The sequence below is a fragment of the Nuphar pumila genome, chromosome 3, assembly GCF_984573655.1.
Source record: "Nuphar pumila chromosome 3, dmNupPumi1.hap1.1, whole genome shotgun sequence".
Lineage (NCBI taxonomy): Eukaryota > Viridiplantae > Streptophyta > Magnoliopsida > Nymphaeales > Nymphaeaceae > Nuphar > Nuphar pumila.
The window spans coordinates 10,510,470-10,521,268 of NC_143251.1; the positions used below are offsets into that span (position 1 = coordinate 10,510,470).

The 10,799-nt window shown below is 39.8% G+C and overlaps 1 protein-coding gene across 1 annotated transcript; it reads right to left on the minus strand.

Moving 5' to 3' along the window:
• Positions 1 to 5,850: 5,850 nt before the first annotated feature.
• LOC149841927 (uncharacterized) lies at positions 5,851 to 7,210 on the minus strand. The gene is made up of 2 exons (XM_090001218.1): positions 6,977 to 7,210; positions 5,851 to 6,154 (listed from the first exon to the last, which is right to left on the minus strand). Exons 1-2 carry the CDS (start codon positions 7,196 to 7,198, stop codon positions 6,068 to 6,070), a joined length of 309 nt encoding a protein of 102 aa, XP_089857344.1. The 5' UTR covers positions 7,199 to 7,210; the 3' UTR covers positions 5,851 to 6,067.
• Positions 7,211 to 10,799: the final 3,589 nt, after the last annotated feature.

Consider the following 10,799-nt stretch of genomic DNA (forward strand, 5'->3'; position numbering starts at 1 on the left):
CTGCATTCAATTGGGTCCCCATAGTGCTTACTTCTGTCCTTAATTTCTTATTCTCCCTCTCAATAAGTTCGAACCTTGCGGCAGAGACAGTCTTCTCTTTTGGAGCAAGTGTTCGGTTTTCCTCGTGATTTGTTACTGATGGACTAGTCGTATTAACCAGAGCGAGACGACGTTTTGGTTGTAGAGGCTGGGCTACAACATGAGAAGGGACAGTTGGGAGGCATGGGTTGACAATTTTCTCAATCTTCTGATTTCGCCGCATTGGTTCCCAATAGCTTTCGAAATAAAAGGGATCGAATTATCGTCCTTCATGATCATACGGTACGGTAGGGAAATCACCTGAGTTCCAATTTAATAATTCGGCCCTGTAGCGATCGGTCCAATTCACGTGCCTGCACCCACCAATATTCATCTTCCTTCTCACCTCCAAAGGCTTATTTGGGATAGACTGCCCCAAGCCAGATTGTAGGAGAACTTGACTACCTTGCTGCAACTCGGCTTCAAAATTGCAGAATAGCCACAAATCGCGGTCAGACAATCTGGCAGCCTCCGCAACAACGTCTTCATCATCGCCCCCATCTTCATAAGGTCTCCACAAAACCTGTAAATTGGTATTTCTTTTTAATAACGAATGACAAATATATTAAAATTTATTTACGCATGATATGGCAACAACGATATGAAAGACAATCCTGCAGCGATGTATACTTAAGAATGCTGAACATTACAACGACTTATAATACTCAATGGTAAATGCTGACGCGATTGTAAATAATTTTAGAACGTTTACCTCGTTTAATTGCAGCCCATCTAAAATGGACTTAGCATTATAAACTGCGACGTTTATTTTGGCCCAGCGACCGATCTTTGGAAAACCACAAATCGGAGGGTCACACCGTGGACGCAATGGGATAATATGTTCCAACGCCCAGGCCTAACAAAAAAAATATTATTAGCAACGCCACAGACTGCAATGAGATTTGTCTACAAATACTAAGTATGTAATCAACAAATACCTGAACAAATGGCCAAAATCTGCCAACTATTTTCGTACCATTACTCGCACGGTGGAGTTGACTGTACAGGTGTGCGAGCATAGCGGCACCCCAGGCATAGTTGTCGACTTCGTCTAAGTCTGCCAGGTACTGCAGCCACATGGAACTTATTCTCGAACCAGAACAATCGGAAAATAATGTAAGAGCAAAAAAATATAGAAGGAAGTCGCGCAACTCTTGGTCAACTGTTTCAGATGCACAAGTAGCGGAGTGGCCTTCCCATTTATTACGAAAAACTAAGACCTTCATTGATGTGGAATTGCTTCCACCAAAAATACAATGACTCCATTCGTCCATCGACATTCCTAGAAGGGCAGTGCAGTTTTCCCTTGCGTTATAGTTTGAATGCCGTAATAGGACAGCACTGCCATCGCACTTAAGGCTAGTGATCCTCGCCACATCTTCTAGAGTCATGGTGATCTCAAAAGAATCAAACTGGAATGTGTTAGTCTTATCATTCCACTTATTTACCAGGTGAGTCATGGTATTCCAGCAAGTTTCAAAATATTGCTGGTCCAAAAGGCCACCGAAGTGCATATTTCGTAGTCGGTCCTTCTGATATGCACTCAGTTGACCATACCAAGACAGAACTATAGGCCATTGACAGCGACCTCTGAGCTTTTCACCTGGTGCTCTACTTCTCCTGTGACCTCTCTGTAACACAAAATAACATATTATTCCTACAAATTATAAATTACTTTCATTTGTACTTATAAATACTATTCTACTAACCACTATAAATAATATCGGTTGCAGACATACTATCGCAGTAATCGCTATAAATATCAATACCTAACACAGTAATCGCTATACAAAAATCGCTAAACATATTATTAAATCTTCGCAGACAGGACAAATATATTTACCTTCGTCGCTATTTTCTGTTGTTCTCCCTCCAACCTGGGACTTTCTGGTGGGTCCACTGCCTCCAACTATCTTTCAATCTCCATCTCTACCGGCTCCACCGTCGCATGCCTTTCTCTCGCCTTCCTTTTCTCATCCTCCTTCTGCTTCCTTTCTCTGTCCCTATTCTCCTCCTCCTCCTGCTTCCTTTCTCTCTCCTTTTCTGCCTACTCCTTCTGATTCCTTTCTCTCTCGCGTTTCTCCTCCTCCTTCTCCTTCCTTTCTCTCTGCCTTTTCTCCTCCTCCTTCTCCTTCCTTTCTCTCTGCCTTTTCTCCTCCTCCTCCTTCTGCTTCCTTTCTCTCTGCCTTTTTCTACTCATCCTTCTCCTTCCTTTCTCTCTCCCTTTTCTCATCCTCCTCCTTCTGCTTCCTTTCTCTCTGCCTTTTCTCCTCCTCCTTCTCCTTCCTTTCTCTCTCCCTTTTTTCCTCCTGCATCCTTTCTCTCTCCTTTTTCGCATCCTCCTCCTTCTCCTTCCTTTCTCTCTCCTTTATCTCCTCCTCCTTCTGCTTCCTTTGTCTCTCCCTTTTCGCTTCTTCCTCCTGCTTCTTCCTTTCCCTTTCCTTTTCTTCCTCCTCCTTCTCCTTCAGCCGCCTTTCTTTCTCTTCGATTTCTTGTTTCCTTCTTTGCCGCAGTTCTTCCACCTGCTTCTTCCTTTCCCTTTCCCTTTCCCTTTCCTTTTCTTCCTCCTTCTCCTTCCGCCGCCTTTCTTTCTCTTGCAGTTGTTGTTTCCTTCTTTTCTGCAATTCTTCCTCCTGCTTCTTCCTTTCTCTTTCCTTCTCTACCTCCTCCTCCTTCTCTTTCCGTTGCCTTTCCTTCTTTTCATCATTCTCCTTCTGCTGCCTTTGCATTTCCTTAGCTTCCTCGAACTTCAACTCCCTCCTTCGCCTTTCCTTTTCTTCCTCAAACTGAGGAATATTCTGTTCCTTCTCTTCCTCCTCCTTATTTATTTGCCTTCGCCTCTCCTTCGCCACCTTCAGTAGCCTTGCCTTGTGTCACATTGCTCTACTCTCCAAGTTTCTCCTATGAGCCTCCGCCATCATATTGCTAACATCTCTTTCCCACTCCTCCGCCTTTTTCTTCCTCTTTTCCATCTGCTGTGCGTTAATCCTCTGCCTTCTATTTATATTCTCATCAATATTTCTGGCCTTTGCCTTCTCTTCGTCATCCTTGTTCTGCATCTTTCGTTCTTCAGAGTTCTTCCTTTGGTCCGCAGCCTCGATATCTGATGGATAATCCTCCGCAAAATACGATTCCAAGGCTTTTTCCCTGTCTTCATCGTTCTCAATCTTAAGTATATTTTGGTATCTTTCAAAAACTTTAGATAGATGAGACTGGCGGATCACTTCTCTAATAGACAACCCATAGAACGACGGGGTATCTCTAATCTGATGAGGCGCAGACATTGCTAACCTGCACAACACAATACACGATCATCATCATTAGAAATCATCGGAATATTTGGGTTCATAATACAAATCCTTGTATAAGAACCAATCTTTAGATTGAAGAAAGAAAACTTACACGAAACTCACCGAAACGATGGGAATTTGGATATTCCAACTGTAGAGTAAGCAACAGTAACAACTAATACGCAACAGAAGGTGGCAACGATGTTGCGACTGCGCGTAAGACGGAAACAAATGCTCTGGTAAAAAGGAAAGGATGCTTCGGCAACTCGAGATGAAAGCAAAGAATCTCCGGTAGAGTGCTTAGAGCGAGAAAGGATTTTTTTGAACTATTTGTATCATACAACATAACGCTTGCTACATACGCAAACTCTGCGGAACGTTTTCCCGCGATATCGATGGAGGGCAGTTTTGTCATTTTCACGAACCGATGATTCAGTTTTCTAAAAGGAGGGCATTTATGTCCGTCCGAGGAAGAGGAACCGACGATTCAGTTTTCTAGAAGGAGGGCATTTATTTCTGTAAATTTTCAGCGATTTCTATTGTCATTTCATTCCCCATTTTAACTTCAACGATACATTACAACCACCTGCGGAACGTTTTCCCGCGATATCGATGGAGGGCAGTTTTGTCATTTTCACGAACTGACGATTCAGTTTTCTAGAAGGAGGGCATTTATGTCCGTCCGAGGAAGAGGAACCGACGATTCAGTTTTCTAGAAGGAGGGCATTTATTTCTGTAAATTTTCAGCGATTTTTATTGTCATTTCATTCCCCATTTTAACTTCAACGATACATTACAACCACAATCATCAAAAGAAAGATTGCCCAAGCTAAGAGTCTTGAGAGAGTAGAGGAAGGCCTCACCAACCACCAAATAACAAAAAATACAACGACTTAACTTCAAGTGCAGTAAGGACCCAGAGTCGAATAAATTTAGAAGCAGCTCATCAGTAAGGACCCACAACAGTCAATGTGCAGGTCAGTTAGTGCTTGATGGAGCAATATAGGATCTTGTGATGGATGTGCACAGAAGCAGAAATAGAAGGGAGAGAGAGCGAGAGATGGTTGATGAGCCCGAACGGGTAGCATCCTGTAAGGGCAAAAGGCCATGAACACGCTGGGAGGAGCCCTCAGACCCCCCTTATGTAAGGGTAAAAGCTCTGAATCAGACTCCATAACTCTTCAAGTTGAATGATGCTACCCACACTGAGAGGAGCCCCCAGACCTTCCTCCTGTAAGGGTAAAAACTCTGAATCAGGCTCCACAACAGTAAATGTGCAGGTCAGTCGGTGCTTGATGGAGCAATGTAAGATCTTCTGTTGGATGTGCATAGAAGCAGAAATAGAAGGGAGAGAGAGTGTGAAAGGGTTGATGTCCAGGGGAGATATCTTTCTCGGATAATCCTGTAGTGCAGAGACTGGGTCTTAAATAATCATCTTCGGGGCACTTAAGTCTTTACAACCACTCCTTTTCAAGAACCGTCATTTTTTTTTGCACCAATGGAGGAGAGGGTACTTAAGTCTTTGCAATCGCATCAAACTCCAACGCTAATTAATGCTGACAAACATGGGGATACGAGACGCACATGTTTACATACGTGGTGCTCTTTGGGACCCCCGATCATGAGATGTAGCTAACTGCCCTGTTCGGGGGGGAACATATAACCTGCTTCGCAATTTGAGATAACGTTTTGAAATCTTACTCTGGACTTAAAACACATTTATTTAATTTCAGTTATTTTGATATGACTGTTGCATTATACATGAAAATTGTGGTGAATGACTCTTTTACATTGTGCATGCACGTATGGGTTGCATACATTAGGATTGCAAGTTTTCATTTTTTTTATTTTTGTAGTGTTGTTAGCCTGCTAACTGCACATAGACAGTTTCCGCTATCTTCTTAAATTTTTGTGAAAGATCTAGGAAGATGGAACCAAAATCAGGATTGACTAGTTCAGTTTGGACTGAACCTCAAACCGATAGAGAGTCTTATTGTTAGGTGTGCATCCTGGATGTTAATGAAATCAGTTTTTTATCTACTGTTACATGTGTTGTTAAACATGGATTTACACATACGTAGGTTGTTGAACATGAAACTGCATATCAAACTGATACGATGCTAGTCTTGCATGGACACATGCTATCACTACAACAAAGCAGTAGATTAGCGACGACCACATTCCGTCGCTAATCCGTCGCTAACCATGTTAGCGACGGATTAGTGACAACGCGGCGACAGTATGCTTACGTCGCGAATATTTCGACGCTAACTGGCGACGGAATAATTCCGTCGCCAAGTCCGTCGCTAATTGCGACGGAATAACGAGCGCTATATTCCGTCGCCAATCCGCCGGTACTAAACGGCGACCACGGCGTGGCGACGGATTTAATTCCGTCGCTAAGCCGTCGCTAGATTAATATGAATAGCGACGGAATCATCCGTCGCTAATCCGTCGCAAAAATGAAAAAAAATAAAAAAAATTTATTTAAAAATTAATTACCGAGAACTGTACAATTTATATTTCCTGTACAATTTATATTTTCTGTAAATAAAAAACAAACCACACAAAAAAATTCATATAACAAGTATCTATAATAATTAATCGTTCCACCTTAAAACTAAGAAGTTTAATTATTTACAATTCAACAATTACAATTAGGAAAAATAAAAAAAATAGAACTTCTTCAACACAGTCCTCTAATCATCGCCAAGATTTTGTGCGTCTTCTTGTTCATTGTCTTTATCTGTCCCTTCAGCTCCACTACCCTGATTATCGCTAGCAGCCTACACAAGAAAAGAACAGTCAGTATTGATAAACAAAATATAATGAAATAAATTACACACTATATGTGATTCTATCATGTACTCAGGTGTGATCTAAGGCAATAAAAAAACTCTATATGTGATTCTATCATGCTCATATGTGTGCTAAGGCAGTCAAAAAATTAAATATGTGATTATAGCATGTTCATATGTGTTCTAAGGCATATAAAAAAACTCTATATGTGATTCTACCATGCTCAGATGTGCTTTAAGGCAGGCAAAAAACTATATATGTGATTCGATCATGCTCGTATGTGTGCTAAGGCAGTAAAAAAATTGAATATGTGAATATAGCATGCTCATATGTGCTCTAAGGCAGGCAAAGCCAAAAATTTTATATGTGATTCTATCATAAATGATATATAACATGTTCATATGTGTTCTAAGGCAGTTAAAAAACTCTATATGTTATTATAGCATGTTCATATGTGTGCTAAGGCAGTCAAAAAACAGAATATGTGATTATAATATGCTCATATGTGTTCTTAGGCAGTAAAAAAACTGAATATGTGATTATAGCATGCTTATGTGTTCTAATGCAATCAAAAAAACTTTATATGTGATTCTATCATGCTCATATGTGCTCTAAGACAGACAAAAAGTTAAATATATATATATGTGATTCTATCATGCTCATATGTGTGCTAAGGCAGTAAAAAAATTGAATATGTGATTATAGCATGTTCATATGTGTTCTAAGGCATCTAGAAAAACTCTATATGTGATTCTACCATGCTCAGATGTGCTTTAAGACAGTCAAAAAAACTATATATGTGATTATACCTGAGAGGGACCTGGAATCGAAGATCCCCTATCCTGAACAGCGGCCTTGATCTCATTTCGGAGAAAGGGGGCGACGGTGTATTGGAAGTAGTTATTCAGTGATTCATTAATGATCTCGCGTACATCATCACCGGAAAGAATAGTCGGCTGCTTGGAGCTTATGTCGGCGCAAGAAGTTGGTGAGCCGTAACTGGAAGAACCAATAACTGGTGAAGTGTTCATATTACTCCCAAACCCGAACACGCGACCTTTTTTGGGTTCACCTGCTGCAGTCACCCATGCTGTAGGATCAAATGATGGATGCTGAGTAGCGTCTTCGCCATATCGCTCTACCATTTGTTGCTCATATGCCTCCTACAAAATAATGTTTAAAGTATTCATTAATAATTAATGATAACATTATGATGACTTGCATATATATTGCAATGATTATTAATAGAATTAATACATACCGTTGTCGTTCTCGCCTTCTCTGATACGAAGACTCCCGTGGTCTTCCATTTATGTGTTTCTACAAACACATCCTTATATGGTACACTGCCTCCTTTTTCTGCTTCCTGCGAAGTTAAATGACAAAAGATTTAGTACACAAATTTGCAACAATACTTATAAAATTAATATTATATATTGATGAGTTACCATTTTCTTTAGGTGGCTCCCAAATGTCTTAGATCCACCTGTGTGTAGATGGGCTTCGGGCATCTTCGATCGATTTTGTGAAGCCTTCGCAGAGCGATTTTTAAATGCATCTCCCGCCCACATATCGCACATTTCATCCCAGTAATCTCTCCTGATAGTAATAGGAGCATGGCCCTTCCACAGTAATGGATCATCTACTACGCCAGATGCTTTTTTTGCTGCAGTTTTCATAGTGTGCAGCATGTCTGCAAATCGATTGGCAGCCACCTTCTGCCACACCTTCCTTGCATCATTTTCTTCCACCGTAGTTGCAAAGCGATTCGAAGCCTATAAATATTTTCAGAAAGTTAGTAGACATTGCTTAAATAAATTAAATATGAAACACATTAACTATGAGGAACAACTGTATACCATGAATGAGGACCACAATCTGTCTAATACCTCCTTTGGGTACTCTTTCCATCGAGCAACTGGTCCTGGTAGATGTTGAAGAAGTGAATTCCTAATCTCCCGTACTACTTCTTGTGGCTCAAACCTCGTGCTGCACATGAATTGTTACACAGTAAATATCAATATAAAATATTTAAAAGATATGCAATAATTGAAAACAAAATACTTACGGTCGATTATCGATATACACTATTCGAATGAGTCTTCTTGTGCCAGCCTGAGAAGACCCTGTTTCCTGTGTTGGCTGTTGACTTGTGCGATCAACTGGTGTAGGTGGGTCGTGTACAGACGCAACATCATCTGTAAAAAAATACACACCAAGTTCTCAGAATGTGCATTTGAACTAATCAAGCATCTAATTAGTTATATGATATACCTATCACAGGAGCCCGTGAAGATGAAGGTTGAGCCTGACTACTACTGGATGAGCGACCACTATAACCTCCACGAACCATATTCTAACAAATAACATATGTCATACAATACATTCAAATAATTCACATCAAGTATTACAATGCATTCAAGTCATTCACATCAAGCATTGCAATGCATTCAAATAATTCAAATCATTGACATCAAGTATTGCACTAATTCAAATCATTCGTTAATTGCATAAATTATAATACATTCAGATAATTGAAATCATTCACATCAAGTATTACAATGCATTCGAATCATTCGTATCAAGTATTACAATACATTGAAATAAAATTTTTAATCATTCACACCAAGTATTGCAATACAACTCACATCAAGTATTACAATGCATTTAAATAGAGGTTTGTAGTATAAGATTTTGCTCACTAGCTTGAGAATTCTTCCTCGTCACTAGTTTGACTTTCTTCTTCTTCTTCTTCTTCTTCTTCTTCTTCTTCTTCATTGTTTGCCCATCCACTTGGTACATCATTTGGATCACATTCCTCTATGAATGTTTCATCAGCCAATGGAGATATGACATGCATATCATGCGCAACATCGTGACCATAAGCGAAGTCACAGACATCATCTGATTGATAGTAATCACTGTCTTCAGCTAACTCATCTTCTTGTAACTGATCATACTCGGGGTATAGTTTGGATTTCACCTTGCAAACTGCCCACCATTCATTTCTATCTGACTTTTTTATACTCGGATATGAAGTATAATAAACTTGTTGAGCTTGCGAGGCTAATATGAATGGTTCATATGTTCCAAACCTGGATTTATGATTCACCTCCACAATGCCTGAAGCTTTGTCGAGTCTTGTTGCAGTTGGATCAAACCAATGACACTTGAATACCGTAACCCTGTTATTCATGCCTAAGTAAGTCAACTCCATTATTTCCTCTATAACACCGTAGTAATCATGTTCATTTTCACCGTAGCTGCTACCCTTGACACACACGCCACTATTTATCGTTGATTTGTTTATACCGTAGTCTTTTGTATGGAATCGATAACCATTTACGATATACCCGTTGTAGCATTGCACAACTTTGGTCGGACCATTTTCTAAATCACATATTCCTTGATCTTTAACATCACCATGGCGAACCTACGCACAGACATAAACAATTATTGTGATCACGATCAATTAAGTAACTTAGTGTTGTTTATAAGTACAAAATTTATGTTAGCTTCTTTACCAACTGTTTCAACCACTCCACAAACTTAGTTTCACGTTCTTTTTGTACTTCTGCATTAGTGAGATGTGAAACTTTGCTTTGCAACTCCAGATCAAATCGTCTGCAAACCACAAATACTTATATTACTGAGCCATGTATCCACATATAGAACATAAAAGGATTTATAATTGAGTTGCATATACATATACTTACTCGATGTATGGGTCGATCGCTGAACAATTAAAAAGAATATAGATGTGTGTTGTATCTTGCTCTCGATCTGTCAATAGCCTTGATCGGCAACTACCAAATGCATGCCCAAGTCGTTGAAATATCGACAGCTTGTCAGCTACAGTTACTTGTTCTCCATCATCGTTACGGGGCGGGCATGTGTAACGTGTTGAAATATGAGGTTCGAAGTACATAGATGAGAAATTTGAAATCTCTTCTAAAGTGTACGCCTCACAAATAGAGCCTTCTACTCTTGCTTTATTACGAACCTTTTTTTTTAGGTCGAACATGCATCTGACAAGAATATACATTTCAAATTTTAAATATTTGTCATTAAAGAGACAAATATAAAAAAACATATACCTTTCAAATGGGTACATCCATCGATATTGCACAGGGCCACCAACCCTTAGTTCATATGGCAAATGTATGATCAAATGTTCCATAACATCGAAAAATGCTGGCGTAAATATCTTTTCTAACAGACAAACAGTGGTGATGACAGAGTCCTCGAGATTCTTTACATCTGATACAATGACCTCCGATGCGCACAATGTTCTGAAAAATCCGCTCAACTCAGACAATACCTCCCATATAGGTTTGTCTAACATATCATGGAATGCTAGGGGTATCAATCGTTGCATAAAGATATGACAATCATGGCTCTTCAACCCATATAACTGTCCATCGTCAATCTTCACAGCCCGAGCAATGTTAGAGACATATCCATCTGGAAATCTCAGTTGTCTCAACCATTGACATACATGTTTTATTTGATCAGGTCCGAGCACGTACTTCGCCTTTGGTTTCAGTACTTTGCCATTATACTCTTTGAGTTCCAATTCTGGTCTTTTACATATTAATTTTAAATCCATACGGGCCTTCGGATTATCCTTCG